We start from the raw sequence: 26,408 nt of genomic DNA, 5'->3' as shown, positions 1-26,408 counted from the left end.
TGATGCAGCACCAAGATGATTCTCGATTTTAACCTCAAGTTACTTTGCCAATTGTGACGTTACTTAAAGTTTACCCTTAATGTCATTTTTTTTTCTTTAACTCTACAGTTGAGCAGCATCACTTGTTAAATAGTCTCTATCTTATCTTCCAGTACCACAGTTGCTAGTAGGCTGCTTTCTTGTGTCGCAACTCGCAACGCTACTCAACTAAAATTTATAAAGCACTTTAAAACATGCATTGCTGTATACAAAGTGCTGTACATGAAACAGAAATCGGTCATGCAGTGAAGAATAAGATGACAAAAACAAGAACAAAGCAAACATGTTAATTTTCCAGTTAATTTTCCGGTAAATTCCCAGACAAAATTATGGCTTATGTTGTTTTAGCATCCTCTTGTGTCACTTTGACCCTGTTCTACCTAAACAGGTGCTGCTTACATAAATTTAATTTGTATGGTTTGAGTTGAATCACTGAATTAAAAAACTGAACCTGAATTTTCAAAATTTGAATATATTTGTTTGGAACTTTAAGTCCAATAAACTTGAAACCGAAATTAAAATTATAAAATCTATTTCATTTCTTCTGAAACTGAATTTGATCCCCACTAAAAGTGCAACTTTTTATTTTCACTTTTCAAATTCAGTTCTGTGATTCAAATGAGCTGTGACAGACATACTGGTCGTTATGGTGGGGGTGTGGTGGATGGACCCAGAGGCGGAAAAACCAGGCAAGAAGAAGGATGACAGTAACTAAAGTAACTTTGACAGGCTGAAACGTGGGTAGCCTTGGGGTGACGAAAGGGGGCAGAACTGACTCAGCATGGACAGATGCGGAGACGCGGAAGACTTGGCGTGGCCTTTTTTTTTTTTTTTTTTATATATATCCACTCACTCATTACACTCACACACGAGGCTCACTTTATGTAAGCCACACATGGGCCCCTCGCAGGCTGAGGATCGAACCCACGCCAACCGGCACCAAAGGCAAGTGACGGTTCCACTCCCCCACCTGGAGCCCTTATTTGGAGCACATGTAATGATCAAATAACAAAGGAGGGACGTCATCTGAAGGTGCTTTTCTATTGGCTGCTGATACAAGACATCACTCGTGTGCGACACTTTCAAACATTCTTATTCTGGTTAATATAGAAATATATATACCGGTACTTAAAATCACAATTAAAATAATCCCAAAGGCTCATGTATAAAATTATCAAAAATGAAAATGAGGGACATTTTCGCGATACAGTAATTATAGTTACCGTAGATTTAGTTCCATAAAATGTAGTTTGTTACAGGTTTTTTATTTTATTTTATTTTTTAATTTATTTAGTTAATGTTTTTTTTTATTTTGTTTATTTTGTTAGTTTTTGTGAACTAAAATAACCTTGGTGCAAAGACACAACAACAGAGTACAAACTGTTCTTCAAATCTCATAATTTCATATTTCCACTACAGAGAATGTGTTGTGCACTGGGTGCTGCTGCTGTTATTTGTTATGGTATATATCTTTTTTATTTCTGATTAAAGTGACAGTGTGTAGAATTTAGTGCCATCTAGTGGCAAACTTTAGTTGCCTTTCATGTGTCTGCATACCCCTCAGAAAGTAGGTAGTTGCGCCCCTGCCAGGACACTACACCACCCCAGGTATCCAACCAAAGTACTTAGACGAAAATCTGGTGGTGTATTTCAAAATAAAACTCCTTTGAAAATTGAAATTTAGACCATTATCGCTGATTTAAAAGAAACCATTATGTTATCCCAGGACCAGACCAATTCTAAGTGACACCGGGCGGCACGGTGATCGAGTGGTTAGCACGTCCGCCTCCTAGTTCTGAGGACTCCGGTTTGAGTCCAGGCTCCGGCCTTCCTGGGTGGAGTTTGCATGTTCTCCCCGTGCCCGCGTGGGTCTTCTCCGGGTACTCCGGTCTCCTCCCACATTCCAAAGACATGCATGGCAGGTTAATTGGGTGCTCCGAATTGTCCCTAGGTGTGCTTGTGAGTGTGGTTGGTTGTTCGTCTCTGTGTGCCCTGCCTACTGACCAGAGGCAGCTGAGATAGGCGCCAGCACCCCCCGCGATCCTTGTGAGGAATAAGCGGTCAAGAAAATGGATGGATGGATGGACTACACCACCCCAGTTATCCAACCAAAGTACTTTGACCAAATTCTGATGTTGCATTTCCAAATAAAACTCCTTTGAAATTTAGACCATTATTGCTGAGTTAAAAAAAAAATCATTAAAAATTAATTTTGTTAACCCAGGGCCAGACCAGTTCTACAGGACAATACACCACACCAGGTATCCAACCAAAGTAGGCCTACTTAGATGAAAATCTCGTGTTATATTTCAAATAAAACTCGTCTAAAATGTATACCTTTATTTAAAAAAAAAAAGAAAATTCAGTTATCCCAGGACCAGAGCACTTCTACAGCACACTACACCGCCACAGGTATCCAACGAATGTACTTTGACCCAAATCTGATTTTGCATTTCAAAATAAAATAATTTAGGCCATTATCGCTTATTTAAAATATGTATATATAATCTATTTTTCTAATTGTACGAATGTGTACCGTCGTACATACAGGAATTACTCAAGATGTTTTGTTCTAGTGTAATGGCCGTAGTTTAATGCCTCAGATCGTGCAGGGGTCACATATAGCGTCTTGACGCCACTGATCTGCTTGACATTCGTGATGGGATTTTCGGCTCTTTTCGGTGAGCCGGTTCATTTGGATCGGCTCAGTGAAAAGAGGCTCTCAAACGGCTCTCTTTAGCTTTTCTTTTAAATATTTACGACAAATTTACCATACATTTTGATAAATGACTTGGTGAACTAAATATTGCACTCTACTGACTGCAAATAGCAACAGTTATCAAGCAAAGAAAATGTTTTTTTTTCCCTCTCATTTTTATTGAACAGATTAATAGGCTCCATACAATAAACAAGCAACAAAATTAAAACTTCAACCAACAACAATCAAAATAACAATCAAATGACAAAAATAGTGAGTAGTAATTTAACTGCAACAGCAGCAGTGAACAATACAAGCATTAGCTACTCACCTGGCCCAGGATAAAAGACCTTGCTTTATTTTAAATTCGCATTTAAAAAAAACAAACAAACAAAAACTAAATATATGAACTTGGACGGGCTGATCCGGCTCCTTCTCTCATCTGACTTTAACCCAGTGCTTCTCAAATAGTGGGGCGGGCCCCCCCAGGGGGGGGGTTGGGGGGCGCAAGGCTCCATCAAGGGGGGCGCATTTGACCTCGGGGAACATGCTTCTTGATTTTTTGTTTTTGATGTTTTTTTTACTGTCCGAGAATAAAGTGCAATTGCACGTCCACTACATTAGGGGGCAGTGGCGCTCTCATTATTGGCAGAGTGTGCGCAGGGAGCGTTTGCTCGGTGGAGTAGGGGTTTTGTTTGAACTGAGCATGCGCACTTGGCACACAGCAAAAAAATTCAGCACAAATTATTAAGGCCCGAGCAGCGACCGCTGCGAGGTCCCTATTGTTTTTGTAAAAATTATTATTATTATTATTATTATTATTATTAGGGCCCGAGCAGCGACCGCTGCGAGGTCCCTATTGTTTTTGTAAAAATTATTATTATTATTAGGGCCCGAGCAGCGACCGCTGCGAGGTCCCTATTGTTTTTGTAAAAATTATTATTATTATTATTATTAGGGCCCGAGCAGCGACCGCTGCGAGGTCCCTATTGTTTTTGTAAAAATTATTATTATTATTATTAGGGCCTGAGCAGCAACCGCTGCGAGGTCCCTATTGTTTTTGTAAAAATTATTATTATTATTATTAGGGCCCGAGCAGCGACCACTGCGAGGTCCCTATTGTTTTTGTAAAAATTATTATTATTATTATTATTATTAGGGCCCGAGCAGCGACCGCTGCGAGGTCCCTATTGTTTTTCGTTCGAATTATTATTATTAGGGCCCGAGCAGCGACCGCTGCGAGGTCCCTATTGTTTTTGTAAAAATTATTATTATTATTATTAGGGCCCGAGCAGCGACCGCTGCGAGGTCCCTATTGTTTTTGTAAAAATTCTTCTTCTTCTTCTTCTTCTTCTTCTTCTTCTTCTTTATTCTCCGCAAACAATCGTGATTTTGGGTACCTAAATATTCACGAAAACTCACCGAACTTTGCACACTCCTCAGGTCCGGCGAAAAATTTGATATTATGAAGTCGTTATAACAACGCGACTCTATAGCGCCCCCTAGCATAGAAAAATAAAAACCAAGCCCGGCACGTTTGAGCTAGAGCAACGAAAATTGGCAGGCACGTGTAGCACCCCGAGACGCACAAAAAAGTCTATTGGGACCATGTAGCTAAAATGTACAGGAAGTGAGCTAGGAATTTTTTAATGTCCAATTTTGGCCTATTTTGGCACATTCACTGTGGTCATGCTTTTTCCCCCTATGCAAACATTTTTCATCCCATTGACTTCAAACTTGGCATTTATCATCTCAAGACCTAAGAGAACAGCTGGGCAAAAAGTCTTGCCTTTTCGAAATACTATATGATGGGGGCGGGGCATCAAATATTGCCTTTAAAATTTCATTTGTCCAGAAAGAGCAAATGCTGAATAACTCCCATGCACAAGCTCCAAAAAATCTCAAACTTCTCAGGCAACGTAATAGTCACGGCCTGAAAACATCTATATGACAAAATTCAGTTATACATATAGCGCCACCTAGTGGTTACAATAAATGTCATACTTTACGTTTTTAGCTACTGTGCTGAGCTTGTTGAAGGGATCCATTTGAAAATTGGTCAGAAAAGCCTTAAGATGTTGATCATGCCCCACACCGAATATTGTAACTTTTCGCCAAAGGGCGTGGCCGCTACGGTGACGCAAAGTCTGAAGATTTTTCGTGACAATAAAAGCTGCATTAACTTGACCGAGATGATCCTATCTTCTCAAAATTTCACACATTTGATGAGAGTCCAGCCCTAAAGACATCTACTAACTTACATTTCATCTAACTGATAGCGCCACCTAGTGGCAATTTTTTTTCTTACGAATTTTCTTCTACGTTTTTCTCCAAACACGTTAACTGGACCTACCTCATATTTGCTCAGATGAGGGTTTCGGCCTTCATGATGTCACAACACGAAGTTTGTGAGTTTTCGCGAATTGCTGTAGGCGTGGCTAAGCGCTGTTCGCCAAGAAAACAACGCCAGTTTTGAGGGTCTAAACATGCACAGAAACTCCTGAAACTTGGCACACACATCTGGCCTGGTAAAATTAGCAATATTTTATTGTTGATCGTGCTATTTTTACAAAAATGACTCAATAGCGCCCCCTCGAAATTTTTAACGAAGCAGCCCCGGTTGTACGTTTAAGCAAGAACGACGAATATTTTTAGGTGTATGAGGGAGCCCAAGACCTACAAAAAAGTCTCTTGTACCCATGTGCTAAAATGAACAGGAAGTGAGCTACGAATTTTTGAATGTCCCATTTTTGACGATTTTTGCACATTCACAGGTGGCAGACTTTTGCCCACTTCTCCTACACGTTTCATCCGACTGAGTTAAGACTTGGCCTGGACCATGTCAAGACCTGAGCCAACGACAGGGGGAAAAAATTTGACTTTTCGAAATACTATATGATGAGGGCGGGGCATCAAAATTTGTGTTTCGCAATGAAAAAGGATATGCTTGATAACTCCCCGGTACATGCTCCAAAAAATCCCAAACTTGACATGTATGTTTATCGTCAAGGCCTGAAGTTATCTCTATGACAACATTCAGTTATATATGCATGAAAAAAATATACCCCACATACGGTATTTTGTACAAAAAATGTAAACTCATTCTAAGTGTGATAACGAAGTCATTTATGAATATTCTTTTAGTTTCCACCACTCAAAATGTTCACTGGCATCAGACTTATCCAAACATATATATATTTTTATTTATTTTTGATAGCCACTATGGACATTAAAAGCAATATCGTGAATGAAGGATATGCTTAATAACTCCACGGTACATGCTCCAAAAAAAATCCCACACTTGACATGTATGCTTATAATCAAGGCCTGAAGGTATCTCTATGACAACATTCAGTTATAAATACAGCGCCACCTAGCCCTTGAGGCTTATATAAAAATAAAAAAAAAATACCCCACATACGGTATTTTGTACAAAAAATGTACACTCATTCTAAGTGTGATAACTAAGTCATTTATGAATATTCTTTTAGTTTCCACCACTCAAATTGTTCACTGGCTTCACACCGATCCAAACGTATGTACGTTTCCATTTTGTTTTATTCATTTTTGATTGCCCCTTTGGACAATAAAAGTAACATTGTGCAATGAGTACAACGAGCGATGATGTGTATATACACTTTTACAAAAAAATACCAATCAGGGCAACTCATTGCCTAAAAATAAAAAAGGACGCTGATTTTTGCAGGTCTTAACAATCACCAAAACCCGTTGAGCTTGACACACACACTGGCAAAAAAATATTCTACATGTAAACGTTTATTATGCCATTTTCAAAGAAATTTTGCTTCCAATATGCCAGTACCCCAATGTGCCAGTACCCCAACGTGCAAGTACCCCAATGTGCCAGTACCCCAACGTGCAAGTACCCCAACGTGCAAGGACCCCAACGTGGCCCGGGCTGCGAGGGCCCTTTATAGCTGCTCGCAGCTCTAGTTATTATTATTATTATTATTATTAGGGCCCGAGCAGCGACCGCTGCGAGGTCCCTATTGTTTTTGTAAAAATTATTAGGGCCCGAGCAGCGACCGCTGCGAGGTCCCTATTGTTCCTGAAGGAATTCTTATTAGGGCCCGAGCAGCGACCGCTGCGAGGTCCCTATTGTTCCTGAAGGAATTCTTATTAGGGCCCGAGCAGCGGCGGCGGCGGTGCCGCTGCGAGGCCCTATTGTTTTTGTAGGAATTCTTCTTATTATTAGGGCCCGAGCAGCGACCGCTGCGAGGTCCCTATTGTTCCTGAAGGAATTCTTATTATTATTCTTCTTCTTCTTTTTCTTTGTTATTATTCTTTTCCGCAAACAATCGCATTTTTGAGACGCTAAACGTGAACGAAAACTCACCAAACTTTACACGCACATCAGGCCTGGCGAAAAATTTGATATTTTAAAGTCGCCATACATGATAACAGAAAAATGGCTCCATAGCGCCACCTACATAGGTTAAACGGATCCCTGTCCCGCTACGATTGTCCTATGGCGACGAAAATTGTGTGCCACCCGTAGCACATCCAGATGAACAAAAACCTCTTTGATGTGTGTACCCTAAAATAGACAGAAAGTGAGGTATGATCATCTGAATGTCCAATTTTGGCCCAGTTTTGCACATTTACAGGGGTCATACTTTTGCCCGCTTCTCCTACACGGTTAACCCGATTGACTTCAAACTTGGGATGGACCATCTCAACACCTGGGACAACATCATTGTAAAAAATCTAAAGTTTTTGATATACTATATGACGGCGGCGACGCATCAAATTTAGAGTTTAAAAATTCTTACTTCACGAAGCATTGCCGGTTGTACGTTTAATCTAGAGCTACGAAAATTGGTACACATATGTAACAGGCTATGACCTACAAAAAACTCTTTTTGAACCATATGCTAAACTTCACAGGAAGTCCGCCATTTTGATTTATTTTGGAACGTGTTGCCATTTTTTTGGCCATTTCATTGGGGTCTTATTTTAACGAACTCCTCCTACAGTGTTTATCCGATCATCTTCAAACTTGGTGTGATTCATCTTAAGATGTTGAAGATGAAAAGTTATTGAAAGCTTTGTATTTCGTCGCACGCTGTTGTCATGGCATGCACTGTTTGCAAAGGAAAAAAAATATCCTTAAAGAAGCATTCCCATTTGTACGAAGCAGCAAGAGCTACGAAAATTTGTAGACATATGTAACAGCCCAAGATGTACAAAAAAAGTCTCTTGGTGCCCTGTGCTAAACCCAACAGGAAGTTCCGTAGGGGCCGGTCATCACATTTTGAGCTAAAAAACTCCTCTTTAACAAAGCATACCCGGCTGTACGTTTCACCTAGAGTTACCAAAATTTGTAGAGGTATATAACAGCCCTCGAGGTACAAAAAACTCTTTTTGAACCATATGCTAAACCTAACAGGACGTCCGCCATTTTGATTTACTTTGGAATGTGTTGCCATTTTTTGGGCCATTTCGTAGGGGTCTTATTTTAACGAACTCCTCCTACAGAGTTTATCCGATCATCTTCAAACTTGGTGTGACTCATCTTAAGATGTTGAGGATGAACAGTTATTGAAAGCTCTTTATTTCGTCGCACGCTGTTGTCGTGGCATGCACTTTTTGCAAAGGAAAAAAATCCTTCTTAATGAAGCATTCCCAGTTGTACGAAGTAGCTAGAGCTACAAAAATTTGTAGACATATGTAACAGCCCACAATGTACAAAAAAGTCTCTTGGTGCCATGTGCTAAACCCAACAGGAAGTCCCCCAGGGGCCGGGCATCACATTTTGAGCTAGAAAACTCCTCTTTAACGAAGCATTCCCGGTTGTACGTTTCACCTAGCGCGATGATAATTTGCAGGCATACATAAGAGCCCACGATGTACAAAAAAAGTCTCTTGGAACCATGTGCTAAACCAAACAGGAAGTCCGCCATTTTGATTTACGATGGGATTTGTTGCCATTTTTTGTGGCCTTTTTCAGGGGTCATATTTTAACGAACTCCTCGTACAAAGTTCATCCGACCGTCTTCAAACTTGGTGTGTTTCATCTTAAGATGTTTAAGATGCAAAGTTATCGAAAGTTTTTTATTTTGTCGCACGCTGCTGCTATTGCGATGCATTGTTTGCCAAGTAAAGTGCTGCTTTGTTTTTTTATCTATACATGTGTGAAAACTCATGAAACTTTGCAAACACATCAGACTTGTCATGAACTTTTTAGAGATTTATTGTGCAATTTGCAATAAATAGCGCCCTCTAGACATTTTTATGAAGTATTTCCGATTGTATGATTCTGCTAGATTTGTGAAAATTAGGACAGACCCCTATCAGCCTAATACCTACAAAAAAGTATTATGTAGCCATTTGCCAAACCAAAGAGGAAGTCCGCTATTTTGATTTTATTTTGGGAATTATACATAATTTTTGGCCTCTTTCATTAAACTTTGCACAAACAAGGCATGGAAAAAACTAACATTTTAAATGGTCCTTGTTCCATGTAACAGTACCCCAACGTGCCAGTACCCTGACGTGCAAGTAACCCAACGTTGTGCTCAATAGCGCCCTCTATGCATTTTTATGGAGCATTTCCAATTGTATGATTCAAGCGATACACAACTAAAGATGACTTGACCTAGATTTGTGAAAACTGGGAGGCATACCTATTAGCTTAAGACCTACAAAAAGTATTCTGTAGCCGTATGCTAAACCTAAAAGGAAGTCCGCCATTTTGAATTTATTTTGGGAATTGCACACCATCTTTGGCCTTTTGCACTCACAAAGCTTGTCAAAAACATTTTAGATGGTCCTTGTCCGATTTGACAGTACCCCAACGTGCCAGTACCCCGACGTGCAAGTACCCCAACGTGACCCAGGTTGCGAGGGCCCTTTATAGCTGCTCGCAGCTCTAGTTATTCTTATTATTATTATTCTCCGCAAACAATCGCATTTTTGAGACACTAAACGTGACCGAAAACTCACCAAACTTTACACGCACATCAGGCCTGGCGAAAAATTTGATATTTTAAAGTCGCCATACATGATAACAGAAAAATGGCTCCTTAGCGCCCCCTACATAGGTTAAACGGATCCCTGTCCCGCTACGATTGTCCGACGGCTATGAAAATTGTGTGGCACCTGTAGCACATCCCAATGAACAAAAACCTCTTTGAAGTGTGTACCCTAAAATAGACAGAAAGTGAGGTATGAGTATTTAAATGTCCAATTTTTGCCAATTTTTGCACATTTACAGGGGTCATACTTTTGCCCGCTTCTCCTACACGGTTAACCCGATTGACTTCAAACTTGGGATGTACCATCTCAACACCTGGGACAACATCATTGTGAAAAATGAAAAGTTTTTGATATACTATATGACGGCGGCGGCGCATCAAATTTAGAGTTTAAAAATTCTTACTTCACGAGGCATTGCCGGTTGTACGTTTAATCTAGAGCTACGAAAATTGGTACACATATGTAACAGGCTATGACCTACAAAAAACTCTTTTTGAACCATATGCTAAACCTAACAGGAAGTCCACCATTTTGATTTATTTTGGAACGTGTTGCCATTTTTTTGGCCATTTCATTGGAGTCTTATTTTAACGAACTCCTCCTACAGTGTTTATCCGATCATCTTCAAACTTGGTGTGATTCATCTTAAGATGTTGAAGATGAAAAGTTATTGAAAGCTTTGTATTTCGTCGCACGCTGTTGTCATGGCATGCACTGTTTGCAAAGGAAAAAAAATATCCTTAAAGAAGCATTGCCAGTTGTACGAAGCAGCTAGAGCTACGAAAATTTGTAGACATATGTAACAGCCCAAGATGTACAAAAAAGTCTCCTGGTGCCCTGTGCTAAACCCAACAGGAAGTCCCCCAGGGGCCGGGCATCACATTTTGAGCTAAAAAAAACTCCTCTTTAACAAAGCATACCCGGCTGTACGTTTCACCTAGAGTTACCAAAATTTGTAGAGGTATATAACAGCCCTCGATTTACAAAAAACTCTTTTTGAACCATATGCTAAACCTAACAGGACGTCCGCCATTTTGATTTACTTTGGAATGTGTTGCCATTTTTTTTGGCCATTTCATAGGGGTCATATTTTAACAAACTCCTCCTACAGAGTTTATCCGATCATCTTCAAACTTGGTGTGATTCATCTTAAGATGTTGAAAATGAAAAGTTATTGAAAGTTTTTTATTTCGTCACATGCTGTTATCGTGGCATGCACTTTTTGCAAAGGAAAAAAATCCTTCTTAATGAAGCATTCCCAGTTGTACGAAGCAGCTAGAGTGACGAAAAATTGTAGACATATGTAACAACCCAGGATCTACAAAAATGTCTCTTGGTGCCATGTGCTAAACGCAACAGGAAGTCCCCCAGGGGCCGGGCATCACATTTTGAGCTAAAAAAACTCCTCTTTAACTAAGCATTCCCGGTTGTACGTTTCACCTAGCGCTATGATAATTTGCAGGCATACATAAGAGCCCACGATGTACAAAAAAGTCTCTTGGAACCATGGGCTAAACCAAACAGGAAGTCCGCCATTTTGATTTATGATGGGATTTGTTGCCATTTTTTGTGGCCTTTTTCAGGGGTCATATTTTAACGAACCCCTCCTACAAAATTTATCCGACTGTCTTCAAACTTGGTATGTTTCATCTTAAGATGTTTAAGATGCAAAGTAATCGAAAGTTTTTTATTTTGTCACACGCTGTTGCCATAGCAATGCATGGGAATTGCACACCATATTTTGCGTTTTGATTAAACACCTAAAGCTATGATAATTTGCAGGCAAACATAAGAGCTCAGGATGTACAAAAAAAGTCTCTTGGAGCAATATGCTAAACCAATCAGGAAGTCCACCATTTTGATTTACGTTGGGATTTGTAGCCATTTTTTGTGGCCTTTTTTAGGGGTCATATTTTAACGAACTCCTCCTACAAAATTTATCCGACTGTCTTTAAACTTGGTGTGCTTCATCTTAAGATGTTTAAGATGCAAAGTTATCGAAAGTTATTTATTTTGTCGCACGCCGTTGTCATGGCGATGCATTGTTTGCCAAGTAAAATGTTACTTTTTTTTTTTGGTCTAAACATGTGCAAAAACTCATGAAACTTTACACACACATCAGGCTTGTCATCAGCATGAATATTTTAGAGATTTCTTATTCAATTTGCAATAAATGGTTCAATAGCGCCCTCTAGACATTTTTATGAAGCTTTTGCAAATGTTTTGTGTTTTGTGATTCAGCTAGATTTGTAAAAATTGGGATACCTATCAGCCTAAGACTTACAAAAAGGTTTCTAAAGCCATATGCTGAATCAAAAAGGAAGTCTGCCATTTTGATTTACTTTGGTATTTGTAGCCATTTTTTGGGGCCTTTTATAGGGGTCATATTTTCAACAGAACTTATCAGATCGTCTTCATTCTTTGGCGTGTTTCATCTTAAGATATTTAAGATGAAAAGTTATTGAATTTTTTTATTTTGTCACACGCCTTTGCTGTAGCCATGCATTGTTTGTGAAGAAAAATGCTTTTTTGAGAGTCTAAATATGGGTGAAAACTCACAAAACTTTGCACACGCACCAGACCTGTCTAGAACATGAATATTTTATTTAGAGATTTGTTGTGCTATTTGTAATAAATGGCTCAATAGCGCCCTCTAGACATTTTTATGAAGTCTTTCCGATTATATGATTCAGCTAGATGTGTGAATATTGGCAGGCATGCCGAATATATTCAAAAAGTATTCTATATAGCCATGTGCCAATCCATTTTGATTTTATTTTGTTAATTGTGCATCGTTTTTGGCCTTTCCATGAAACTTTAAAAACACAAAGCATGGCAAAAACGTTTACAATTTAGATGGTTTCCTATTTGACAGTACCCCAACATGCCAGTACCCCGACGTGCAAATACCCCAACGTGGCCCGGGTTGCGAGGGCCCTTTATAGCTGCTCGCAGCTCTAGTTATTCTTCTTCTTCTTCTTCTTTTTCTTTGTTATTATTCTTTTCCGCAAACAACCACATTTTTGAGGCACTAAACATGAACGAAAACTCACCAAACTTTACACGCAGATCGGGTCTGGCGAAAAATTTGATATTTTAAAGTCGCCATACATGATAACAGAAAAATGGCTCTGTAGCGCCACCTACATAGGTTTAACGGATCCCTGTCCCGCTACGATTGTCCTATGGCTACGAAAATTGTGTGGCACCTGTAGCACATCCAGATGAACAAAAACCTCTTTGATATGTGTACCCTAAAATAGACAGGAAGTGAGGTATGAGTATTTGAATGTCCAATTTTGGCCCATTTTTGCACATTTACAGGGGTCATACTTTTGCCCGCTTCTCCTACACGGTTAACCCGATTGACTTCAAACTTGGGCTGTACAATCTCAACACCTGGGACAACATCATGGTAAAAAATCTAAAGTTTTTGACATACTATATGACGGTGGCGGGGCATCAAATTTACAGTTTCAAAATTCTTACTTAACGAAGCATTGCCGGTGGTACGTTTAATCTAGAGCTACGAAAATTGGTACACATATGTAACAGACTATGATCTACAAAAAAGCCTGTTGGTGCCATATGCTAAACCTAACAGGAAGTCCGCCACAGGCGAGGCATCAAATTTTGTGTTTCAAAATTCTAACTTAATGAAGCATTCCCGGCTGTACATTTCACCTAGAGTTACCAATATTTGAAGACATATGTAACAGCCCTCAAGGTACAAAAAACTCTTTTTGAACCATATGCTAAACCGAACAGGAAGTCCGCCATTTTGATTTACTTTGGAACGTGTTGCCATTTTTTGGGCCATTTCATAGGGGTCTTATTTTAACGAACTCCTCCTACAGAGTTTATCCGATCATCTCCAAACTTGGTGTGATTCATCTTAAGATGTTGAAGATGAAAAGTTATTGAAAGCTTTTTATTTTGTCGCACGCTGTTGCCGTGGCATGCACAGTTTGCAAAGGAAAAAATTCCTTCTTAATGAAGCATTCCCAGTTGTACGAAGCAGCTAGAGCTACGAAAATTTGGAGACAAATGTAACAGCCCACGATGTACAAAAAAGTCTCTTGGTGCCATGTGCTAAACCCAACAGGAAGTCCCGTAGGGGCCGGGCATCACATTTTGAGCTAAAAAACTCCTCTTTAACGAAGCATTCCCGGTTGTACGTTTCACCTAGCGCTATGATAATTTAGAGGCATACATAAGAGCCCACGATGTACAAAAAAGTCTCTTGGAACCATGTGCTAAACCAAACAGGAAGTCCGCCATTTTGATTTATGATGGGATTTGTAGCCTTTTTTTGTGGCCTTTTTTAGGGGTCATATTTTAACTCCTCCTACAAAATTCATCCGACCGTGTTCAAACTTGGTGTGTTTCATCTTAAGATGTTTAAGATGCAAATTTATCGAAAGTTTTTTATTTTGTCGCACGCTGCTGCTATAGCGATGCATTGGTTGCCAAGTAAAGTGCTGCTTTGTTTTTTTTTATCTATACATGTGTGAAAACTCGTGAAACTTTGCACACACATCAGACTTGTCATTAACATGAATTTTTAGAGATTTCTTGTGCAATTTGCAATAAATCGCACCCTCTATACATTTTTTATGGAGCATTTCCGATTGGATGATTCAAGCGCGAAATAACTAAAGATGACTTGACTTGACCTAGATTTGTGAAAACTCAGAGGCATACCTATTATATTATTATTATTTTTTGTACCTTACAAGATTATCTCTTGTGCCACATTAAACCCCTTTGCAGGCCTGAGCCAAACCACGGTCCATACATTTGATACCACTGCTTTATTTCAATGGTCAAGTACTTCATAACCACACCTACTTATGCTTGTCCTTGCATATATAGTAGACAACAAAGAGCTCTTTCAACAAAAGACATTTCCATCTACAAAGTCATACAAGGTAAGCACTCTATAAATTCTGCAATCACTACACTTCTATTCCTAAATTATCACTTCAAATACCAACAATGGTTAATACAGCTACAAATTTCTTGTATGTTTATGAAGTATGATACTGTATTTATTTCTACTCCTTTGCTTTTCTACAGAACATGAACAAATCACCAAGCAAATTCTCTTTTGATAAAGACCCTGTAATCATCTCCATACGCAAAGATTGCCAACTTTTTTCCGTAAGTATACAATACATAAACTAAACAGGACAACTTTCTCAATCATATACAGTATGCCATACATATATGTATTAAGTTCTCATTTATTAACAGGTTTGTTAAAGGCACCTTTAGTGTGTTTTTCTGTTTGTAATGTTTCTCCACGAGCACGTCTAGCCATTGATATCATGTAGAACACATATGCTAACCTTTTAGAGACAATTGAAGCTTACTTGCACAGTAGCCACTATCTTAACCACTTAATTCACATGTCTACTTGACAACTTATTACATGTAGTGAAATGGTACTTTGTGCGTCTTATGCTTTTTTCTGAACACTGCTTTTCAACTCTTTCCTTAAAACCAATACATGCGGTACTGTTATACTGTATAAATATATATGTCCGTGTGTATATATTTGTATATTCTTTCAAACAAACTCGTTTTGACACACACAGCCATTGAGTAACATGCAACACGACCACAACGTTTTGCACCAACACGTTACCTCTGCTATTTAGAATCATGGAATCTAACATGACTGATTTTCATTGAATGCTTTGTCATTACAGTATGCATGCATTGATCATGCTTCCAGTCGCAACGACTTATACCAGCGCAGCCTTGATCTTCATTCCCAAATGAACCAACTAGTCCATGTGACTCGAGTCAATCGAGCACTTGAAAAACAGATAGACTTCAAAACCAAGCTTGTGAAAGAACTCCAGACTGCATTGGATATAAAGGATGCATGTGATGCATTTGTCCGTGATGGTAAGCTATATGACATGGAAGACACACAAACACTAACACAGCAAGCATCCCCATCCTACACATTGTGTATAATGAATGACATGTTTGACAATGGACATTTTTACATTTTTTTGTTAATGCACGTTCCTTTTTTTCTGTTAGGAATATCTTGAAGGTAACATTGGACTGTTAACTAAAACACTGACTGATTATTGAGCCGCAATTTCTCAATGTATATAATGTGAATACATACTACACTTGATTACTTTCAAATGTGACTGATATCATGTAGCTATGCTGTGATCTTGCCCTCTTTCATCCACTGATAGACACTTCAAAGTTCTTTTTTTTCTGTATCTTCTCAAAATAACTGACATATTCATGGAAAAGATTGTATTTAAATTCTATCATTATTAATTACTATTATTATGTTTATGTCTTTGCCCCTGATTATGATGTTTCTATACCATAGATTTAAAAAAATAATAATTTTGGACATACTGTGACTTGACCATTACAATACTAATTTTTACTAAGAAAAAATCAATCACACACCATAATATTTTATACTTATCCTGCATGTATCTGGACACACCATGCCAAATTTTACACTTACATAACCATTTATGTACCTGTCGTATCCTTACTTTTATTCATCATTTCATCACACAATCCTAAAACATTGCTTTTTGACCCAGAGGATTCAACTATACCATTTTTGCGTGTCTTATTACTTACTAGCTATATTATTTATTAACGGGCAAAAACTATGAATATAAGATCACCGTCAAATATTACGTCTGTAATATCCATATACAGTGCATTACATAATATGCATTTGTATTAAGACACTACCATGCTAAAAATATGCACACGACTGTTCTGTAAACTACACCTAAGACAACCAAACTTCACAGATCTAACATGATTCTTCATTCTTTTTTGTTCTACAGATGTATCAAATGCTGCCACACAGACAGAAGAAGCCACTGAGGACATGCACGAAGACGATGATCACAATATAACAGGACAGGTTAACCCCCCTGAAGTTTTAGCCCGCAGGTCAAAGCGTCCTAGGACTAATTCATCCATGGAGGTTACATTATCCTAAGACAGACTATGTGCTAACCCAAACTCTTTGACCCCAAGGGATTCATCTGTCCCAGAAAACTTTTACACTAAAGAGTTTATCTGTCCTAGGGCGCTGTTAACCCCAGGTTAAAGTGTTATTTAATCTGTCCTGTTACAACAGCTATACATAAACAGCTGCATTCCTCTCCTGTTCCATCTCTCGCACTTCTTTCATCTCTTTTTCTCCTCTACTTATACCTATGCTTGCTCATGTGCTTTTTTCCCCTTTAGATGATGTCATTGGTTAGCCTGCTTCAAAGCTACATTTTTTCTTGAATAACTGTCACACATTTACTGTTTGCTGGACCCTACAAAACTGTCACAATACTTCACTATGTCATGAATACATATGTGTTGCACAGCGACACCACATTAAGAGTCATCAAAAAGCTTTTTATTTGATCACACACCATCTCTGTGCCATGCAATGTTTTCAAATGAACAGATGCTGGTTTTGAATATCAAACGAGCGACTTTTCATGAAACTTTGCACACACATCAGAAAGTCCACACTTTTGAATTTATTTTGGGAATTGTGCATCATTTTTGGCCTTTTACTGCACCTTTTTACACACAAGGCACGGCAAATGCATTTCTATTTTCCATGGTCCTTGTCTATTTAACAGTACCCCAACGTGCAAGTCCCCCGACTTGCATATACCCCAACGTGGCCCGGGTTGCGAGGGCCCTTTATAGCTGCTCGCAGCTCTAGTTATTCTTCTTCTTCTTCTTCTTTGTTATTATTCTTTTCCGCAAACAACCACATTTTTGAGGCACTAAACATGAACGAAAACTCACCAAACTTTACACGCAGATCGGGTCTGGCGAAAAATTTGATATTTTAAAGTCGCCATACATGATAACAGAAAAATGGCTCTGTAGCGCCACCTACATAGGTTTAACGGATCCCTGTCCCGCTACGATTGTCCTATGGCTACGAAAATTGTGTGGCACCTGTAGCACATCCAGATGAACAAAAACCTCTTTGATATGTGTACCCTAAAATAGACAGGAAGTGAGGTATGAGTATTTGAATGTCCAATTTTGGCCCATTTTTGCACATTTACAGGGGTCATACTTTTGCCCGCTTCTCCTACACGGTTAACCCGATTGACTTCAAACTTGGGCTGTACCATCTCAACACCTGAGACAACATCATGGTAAAAAATCTAAAGTTTTTGACATACTATATGACGGTGGCGGGGCATCAAATTTACAGTTTCAAAATTCTTACTTAACGAAGCATTGCCGGTGGTACGTTTAATCTAGAGCTACGAAAATTGGTACACATATGTAACAGACTATGATCTACAAAAAAGCCTGTTGGTGCCATATGCTAAACCTAACAGGAAGTCCGCCAGAGGCGAGGCATCAAATTTTGTGTTTCAAAATTCTAACTTAATGAAGCATTCCCGGCTGTACATTTCACCTAGAGTTACCAATATTTGAAGACATATGTAACAGCCCTCAAGGTACAAAAAACTCTTTTTGAACCATATGCTAAACCGAACAGGAAGTCCGCCATTTTGATTTACTTTGGAACGTGTTGCCATTTTTTGGGCCATTTCATAGGGGTCTTATTTTAACGAACTCCTCCTACAGAGTTTATCCGATCATCTCCAAACTTGGTGTGATTCATCTTAAGATGTTGAAGATGAAAAGTTATTGAAAGCTTTTTATTTTGTCGCACGCTGTTGCCGTGGCATGCACAGTTTGCAAAGGAAAAAATTACTTCTTAATGAAGCATTCCCAGTTGTACGAAGCAGCTAGAGCTACGAAAATTTGGAGACAAATGTAACAGCCCACGATGTACAAAAAAGTCTCTTGGTGCCATGTGCTAAACCCAACAGGAAGTCCCGTAGGGGCCGGGCATCACATTTTGAGCTAAAAAACTCCTCTTTAACGAAGCATTCCCGGTTGTACGTTTCACCTAGCGCTATGATAATTTAGAGGCATACATAAGAGCCCACGATGTACAAAAAAGTCTCTTGGAACCATGTGCTAAACCAAACAGGAAGTCCGCCATTTTGATTTATGATGGGATTTGTAGACTTTTTTTTGTGGCCTTTTTTAGGGGTCATATTTTAACTCCTCCTACAAAATTCATCCGACCGTGTTCAAACTTGGTGTGTTTCATCTTAAGATGTTTAAGATGCAAATTTATCGAAAGTTTTTTATTTTGTCGCACGCTGCTGCTATAGCGATGCATTGGTTGCCAAGTAAAGTGCTGCTTTGTTTTTTTTAATCTATACATGTGTGAAAACTCATGAAACTTTGCACACACATCAGACTTGTCATTAACATGATTTTTTAGAGATTTCTTGTGCAATTTGCAATAAATCGCACCCTCTATACATTTTTTATGGAGCATTTCCGATTGGATGATTCAAGCGCAAAATAACTAAAGATGACTTGACTTGACCTAGATTTGTGAAAACTCAGAGGCATACCTATTATATTATTATTATTTTTTGTACCTTACAAGATTATCTCTTGTGCCACATTAAACCCCTTTGCAGGCCTGAGCCAAACCACGGTCCATACATTTGATACCACTGCTTTATTTCAATGGTCAAGTACTTCATAACCACACCTACTTATGCTTGTCCTTGCATATATAGTAGACAACAAAGAGCTCTTTCAACAAAAGACATTTCCATCTACAAAGTCATACAAGATAAGCACTCTATAAATTCTGCAATCACTACACTTCTATTCCTAAATTATCACTTCAAATACCAACAATGGTTAATACAGCTACAAATTTCTTGTATGTTTATGAAGTATGATACTGTATTTATTTCTACTCCTTTGCTTTTCTACAGAACATGAACAAATCAACAAGCAAATTCTCTTTTGATAAAGACCCTCTAATCATCTCCATACGCAAAGATTGCCAACTTTTTTCCGTAAGTATACAATACATAAACTAAACAGGACAACTTTCTCAATCATATACAGTATGCCATACATATATGTATTAAGTTCTCATTTATTAACAGGTTTGTTAAAGGCACCTTTAGTGTGTTTTTCTGTTTGTAATGTTTCTCCACGAGCACGTCTAGCCATTGATATCATGTAGAACACATATGCTAACCTTTTAGAGACAATTGAAGCTTACTTGCACAGTAGCCACTATCTTAACCACTTAATTCACATGTCTACTTGACAACTTATTACATGTAGTGAAATGGTACTTTGTGCGTCTTATGCTTTTTTCTGAACACTGCTTTTCAACTCTTTCCTTAAAACCAATACATGCGGCACTGTTATACTGTATAAATATATATGTCCGTGTGTATATATTTGTATATTCTTTCAAATAAACTCGTTTTGACACACACAGTCATTGAGTAACATGCAACACGACCACAACGTTTTGCACCAACACGTTACCTCTGCTATTTAGAATCATGGAATCTAACATGACTGATTTTCATTGAATGCTTTGTCATTACAGTATGCATGCATTGATCATGCTTTCAGTCGCAACGACTTATACCAGCGCAGCCTTGATCTTCATTCCCAAATGAACCAACTAGTCCATGTGACTCGAGTCAATCGAGCACTTGAAAAACAGATAGACTTCAAAACCAAGCTTGTGAAAGAACTCCAGACTGCATTGGATATAAAGGATGCATGTGATGCATTTGTCCGTGATGGTAAGCTATATGACATGGAAGACACACAAACACTAACACAGCAAGCATCCCCATCCTACACATTGTGTATAATGAATGACATGTTTGACAATGGACATTTTTACATTTTTTTGTTAATGCACGTTCCTTTTTTTCTGTTAGGAATATCTTGAAGGTAACATTGGACTGTTAACTAAAACACTGACTGATTATTGAGCCGCAATTTCTCAATGTATATAATGTGAATACATACTACACTTGATTACTTTCAAATGTGACTGATATCATGTAGCTATGCTGTGATCTTGCCCTCTTTCATCCACTGATAGACACTTCAAAGTTCTTTTTTTTCTGTATCTTCTCAAAATAACTGACATATTCATGGAAAAGATTGTATTTAAATTCTATCATTATTAATTACTATTATTATGTTTATGTCTTTGCCCCTGATTATGATGTTTCTATACCATAGATTCTTTTTTTTAAATTTTTTGGACATACTGTGACTTGACCTTTACAATACTAATTTTTACTAAGAAAAAATCAATCACACACCATAATATTTTATACTTATCCTGCATGTATCTGGACACACCATGCCAAATTTTACACTTACATAACCATTTATGTACCTGTCGTATCCTTACTTTTATTCATCATTTCATCACACAATCCTAAAACATTGCTTTTTGACCCAGAGGATTCAACTATACCATTTTTGCGTGTCTTATTACTTACTAGCTATATTATTTATTAACGGGCAAAAACTATGAATATAAGATCACCGTCAAATATTACGTCTGTAATATCCATATACAGTGCATTACATAATATGCATTTGTATTAAGACACTACCATGCTAAAAATATGCACACGACTGTTCTGTAAACTACACCTAAGACAACCAAACTTCACAGATCTAACATGATTCTTCATTCTTTTTTGTTCTACAGATGTATCAAATGCTGCCACACAGACAGAAGAAGCCACTGAGGACATGCACGAAGACGATGATCACAATATAACAGGACAGGTTAACCCCCCTGAAGTTTTAGCCCGCAGGTCAAAGCGTCCTAGGACTAATTCATCCATGGAGGTTACATTATCCTAAGACAGACTATGTGCTAACCCAAACTCTTTGACCCCAAGGGATTCATCTGTCCCAGAAAACTTTTACACTAAAGAGTTTATCTGTCCTAGGGCGCTGTTAACCCCAGGTTAAAGTGTTATTTAATCTGTCCTGTTACAACAGCTATACATAAACAGCTGCATTCCTCTCCTGTTCCATCTCTCGCACTTCTTTCATCTCTTTTTCTCCTCTACTTATACCTATGCTTGCTCATGTGCTTTTTTCCCCTTTAGATGATGTCATTGGTTAGCCTGCTTCAAAGCTACATTTTTTCTTGAATAACTGTCACACATTTACTGTTTGCTGGACCCTACAAAACTGTCACAATACTTCACTATGTCATGAATACATATGTGTTGCACAGCGACACCACATTAAGAGTCATCAAAAAGCTTTTTATTTGATCACACACCATCTCTGTGCCATGCAATGTTTTCAAATGAACAGATGCTGGTTTTGAATATCAAACGAGCGACTTTTCATGAAACTTTGCACACACATCAGAAAGTCCACACTTTTGAATTTATTTTGGGAATTGTGCATCATTTTTGGCCTTTTACTGCACCTTTTTACACACAAGGCACGGCAAATGCATTTCTATTTTCCATGGTCCTTGTCTATTTAACAGTACCCCAACGTGCAAGTCCCCCGACTTGCATATGCCCCAACGTGGCCCGGGTTGCGAAGGCCCTTTATAGCTGCTCGCAGCTCTAGTTAGGGCCCGAGCAGCGACCGCTGCGAGGTCCCTATTGTTTTTGTAAAAATTATTATTATTATTATTATTATTATTATTATTAGGGCCCGAGCAGCGACCGCTGCGAGGTCCCTATTGTTTTTGTAAAAATTATTATTATTATTATTAGGGCCCGAGCAGCGACCGCTGCGAGGTCCCTATTGTTTTTGTAAAAATTATTATTATTATTATTATTATTATTATTATTATTATTATTAGGGCCCGAGCAGCGACCGCTGCGAGGTCCCTATTGTTTTTGTAAAAATTATTATTATTATTAGGGCCCGAGCAGCGACCGCTGCGAGGTCCCTATTGTTTTTCGTTCGAATTATTATTATTATTATTATTATTATTCTTCTTTTTCTCCGTAAACAATCGCATTTTTGAGTACCTAAACATTCACGAAAACTCACCAAACTTTGCACACTCCTCAGGCCCGGCGAAAAATTTGATATTATGAAGTCGTCATAACAACGCGACTCTATAGCGCCCCCTAGCGTAGAAAAATAAAAACCAAGCCTGGCACGTTTGAGCTAGAGCAACGAAAATTGGCAGGCACGTGTAGCACCCCGAGACGCACAAAAAAGTCTATTGGGACCATGTAGCTAAAATGTACAGGAAATGAGCTATGAATTTTTTTATGTCCAATTTTGGCCTATTTTGGCACATTCACTGTGGTCATGCTTTTTCCCCCTCTGCAAACATTTTTCATCCAATTCACATCAAACTTGGCATTTATCATCTCAAGACCTGAGAGAACAACTGGGCAAAAAGTCTTGCCTTTTCGAAATACTATATGATGGGGGCGGGGCATCAAATATTGTCTTTAAAATTTCATTTGTCCAGAAAGAGCAAATGCTTAATAACTCCCATGTTCAAGCTCCAAAAAATCTCAAACTTCTCAGGCAACGTAATAGTCACGGCCTGAAAACATCTATATGATAAAATTCAGTTATACATATAGCGCCACCTAGTGGTGACAATAAATGTCATACTTTACGTTTTTAGCTACTGCGCTGAGCTCGTTGAAGGGATCCAGTTGAAAGTTGGTCAGAAAAGCCTTAAGATGTTGATCATGCCCAACACCGAATATTGTAACTTTTCGCCAAAGGGCGTGGCCGCTACGGTGCCGCAAAGTCTGAAGATTTTTCGTGACAATAAAAGCTGCATGAACTTGACCGAGATGATCCTATCTTCTCAAAATTTCACACATTTGATGAGAGTCCAGCCCTAAAGACATCTTCGAACTTATATTTCATCTTACTGATAGCGCCACCTAGTGGCAATTTTTTTTCTTACGAATTTTCTTGTAAATTTTTTCTCCAAACACGTTAACTGGACCAACCTCATATTTGCTCAGATGAGGGTTTCGGCCTTCATGATGTCACAACACGAAGTTTGTGAGTTTTCGCGAATCGCTGTGGGCGTGGCTAAGCACTGTTCGCCAAGAAAACAACGCCGGTTTTGAGGGTCTAAACATGCGCAGAAACTCATGAAACTTGGCACACATATCTGGCCTGGTAAAATGAGCAATATTTTATTGTTGATTGTGCTATTTTTACAAAAATGACTCAATAGCGCCCCCTCGAAATTTTTAATGAAGCAGCCCCGGTTGTACGTTTAAGCAAAAACGCCGAATATTTTTAGGTGTATGAGGGAGCCCAAGACCTACAAAAACGTCTCTTGTACCCATATGCTAAAATGAACAGGAAGTGAGCTACGAATTTTTGAATGTCCCATTTTTGACGATTTTTGCACATTCACAGGGGGCAGACTTTTGCCCACTTCTCCTACACGTTTCATCCGACTGAGTTAAGACTTGGCCTGGACCATGTCAAGACCTGAGCCAACGACAGGGGGAAAAATTTTGACTTTTCGAAATACTATATGATGAGGGCGGGGCATCAAAATTTGTGTTTCACAATGAAAAAGGATATGCTTGATAACTCCCCGGTACATGCTCCAAAAAATCCCAAACTTGACATGTATGTTTATCGTCAAGGCCTGAAGTTATCTCTATGACAACATTCAGTTATATATGCAGCGCCACCTAGCCCTTGAGGCATGAAAAAAAAATACCCCACATACGGTATTTTGTACAAAAAATGTACACTCATTCTAAGTGTGATAACTAAGTCATTTATGAATATTTTTTTAGTTTCCACCACTCAAAATGTTCACTGGCATCAGACTTATCCAAACATATATATATTTTTATTTATTTTTGATAGCCTCTATGGACATTAAAAGCAATATCGTGAATGAAGGATATGCTTAATAACTCCACGGTACATGCTCCACAAAAAAAATCCCACACTTGACATGTATGCTTATAATCAAGGCCTGAAGGTATCTCTATGACAACATTCAGTTATAAATACAGCGCCACCTAGCCCTTGAGGCTTATATAAAAAATAAAAAAAATACCCCACATACGGTATTTTGTACAAAAAATGTACACTCATTCTAAGTGTGATAACTAAGTCATTTATGAATATTCTTTTAGTTTCCACCACTCAAATTGTTCACTGGCTTCACACCGATCCAAACGTATGTACGTTTCCATTTTGTTTTATTCATTTTTGATTGCCCCTTTGGACAATAAAAGTAACATTGTGCAATGAGTACAACGAGCGATGATGTGTATATACACTTTTACAAAAAAATACCAATCAGGGGAACTCATTGCCTAAAAATAAAAAAGGACGCTGATTTTTGCAGGTCTTAACAATCACCAAAACCCGTTGAGCTTGACACACACACTGGCAAAAAAATATTCTACATGTAAACGTTTATTATGCCATTTTCAAAGAAATTTTGCTTCCAATATGCCAGTACCCCAACGTGCCAGTACCCCAACGTGCAAGTACCCCAACGTGCAAGGACCCCAACGTGGCCCGGGCTGCGAGGGCCCTTTATAGCTGCTCGCAGCTCTAGTTATTATTATTATTCTTTATTCTCCGCAAACAATCGCGATTTTGGGTACCTAAATATTCACGAAAACTCACCAAACTTTGCACACTCCTCAGGTCCGGCGAAAAATTTGATATTATGAAGAAGTTATAACAACGCGACTCTATAGCGCCCCCTAGCGTAGAAAAATAAAAACCAAGCCCGACACGTTTGAGCTAGAGCAACGAAAATTGGCAGGCACGTGTAGCACCCCGAGACGCACAAAAAAGTCTATTGGGACCATGTAGCTAAAATGTACAGGAAGTGAGCTATGAATTTTTTAATGTCCAATTTTGGCCTATTTTGGCACATTCACTGTGGTCATGCTTTTTCCCCCTTTGCAAACATTTTTCATCCAATTGACTTCAAACTTGGCATTTATCATCTCAAGACCTAAGAGAACAGCTGGGCAAAACATCTTGCCTTTTCGAAATACTATACGACGGGGGCGGAGCATCAAATATTGCCTTTAAAATTTCATTTGTCCAGAAAGAGCAAATGCTTAATAACTCCCATGTTCAAGCTCCAAAAAATCTCAAACTTCTCAGGCAACGTAATAGTCACAGCCTGAAAACATCTATATGACAAAATTCAGTTATACATATAGCGCCACCTAATGGTTACAATAAATGTCATACTTTACGTTTTTAGCTACTGTGCTGAGCTTGTTGAAGGGATCCATTTGAAAATTGGTCAGAAAAGCCTTAAGATGTTGTTCATGCCCCACACCGAATATTGTAACTTTTCGTCAAAGGGCGTGGCCGCTACGGTGACGCAAAATCTGAAGATTTTTCGTGAAAATAAAAGCTGCATTAACTTGACCGAGATGATCCTATCTTCTCAAAATTTCACACATTTGATGAGAGTCCAGCTCTAAAGACATCTACTAACTTACATTTCATCTAACTGATAGCGCCACCTAGTGGCAATTTTTTTTCTTACGAATTTTCTTCTACGTTTTTCTCCAAACACGTTAACTGGACCTACCTCATATTTGCTCAGAGGAGGGTTTCGGCCTTCATGATGTCACAACACGAAGTTTGTGAGTTTTCGCGAATTGCTGTAGGCGTGGCTAAGCGCTGTTCGCCAAGAAAACAACGCCAGTTTTGAGGGTCTAAACATGCACAGAAACTCCTGAAACTTGGCACACACATCTGGCCTGGTAAAATGAGCAATATTTTATTGTTGATT

The 26,408-nt window shown here is 38.7% G+C and overlaps 2 protein-coding genes across 10 annotated transcripts in view; both read left to right on the top strand.

Moving 5' to 3' along the window:
- Positions 1–21,934, top strand: part of LOC144025440 (uncharacterized) — a 443,835-nt gene extending 421,901 nt beyond the window's left edge. Inside the window, exons 2-9 of one of the 6 annotated variants that reach the window (XM_077531456.1) lie at positions 14,510–14,667; positions 14,816–14,899; positions 15,451–15,652; positions 16,585–16,664; positions 17,832–17,922; positions 19,588–19,671; positions 20,223–20,424; positions 21,357–21,934. In XM_077531456.1, coding sequence (XP_077387582.1) covers positions 14,590–14,667; positions 14,816–14,899; positions 15,451–15,652; positions 16,585–16,664; positions 17,832–17,867 — 480 coding nt within the window. In that variant the 5' untranslated portion in view covers positions 14,510–14,589 and the 3' untranslated portion in view covers positions 17,868–17,922; positions 19,588–19,671; positions 20,223–20,424; positions 21,357–21,934. Of the gene's footprint in view, positions 1–13,066; positions 13,152–14,509; positions 14,668–14,815; positions 14,900–15,450; positions 15,653–16,584; positions 17,163–17,831; positions 17,923–19,383; positions 19,441–19,587; positions 19,672–20,222; positions 20,425–21,356 lie in introns of those variants that run through there. The other 5 variants (XM_077531457.1, XM_077531458.1, XR_013284864.1 and 2 more) reach the window with 5 other exon arrangements.
- LOC144025437 (uncharacterized) overlaps positions 1–26,408 on the top strand; it is a 344,499-nt gene that overhangs the window by 13,795 nt on the left and 304,296 nt on the right. The gene's annotated exons all lie outside the window — the stretch shown is intronic.

The sequence above is a fragment of the Festucalex cinctus genome, chromosome 9, assembly GCF_051991245.1.
Source record: "Festucalex cinctus isolate MCC-2025b chromosome 9, RoL_Fcin_1.0, whole genome shotgun sequence".
Lineage (NCBI taxonomy): Eukaryota > Metazoa > Chordata > Actinopteri > Syngnathiformes > Syngnathidae > Festucalex > Festucalex cinctus.
The sequence above is the reverse complement of the archived record's forward strand: the minus strand, read 5'-3'. Positions and strand labels throughout refer to the sequence as shown.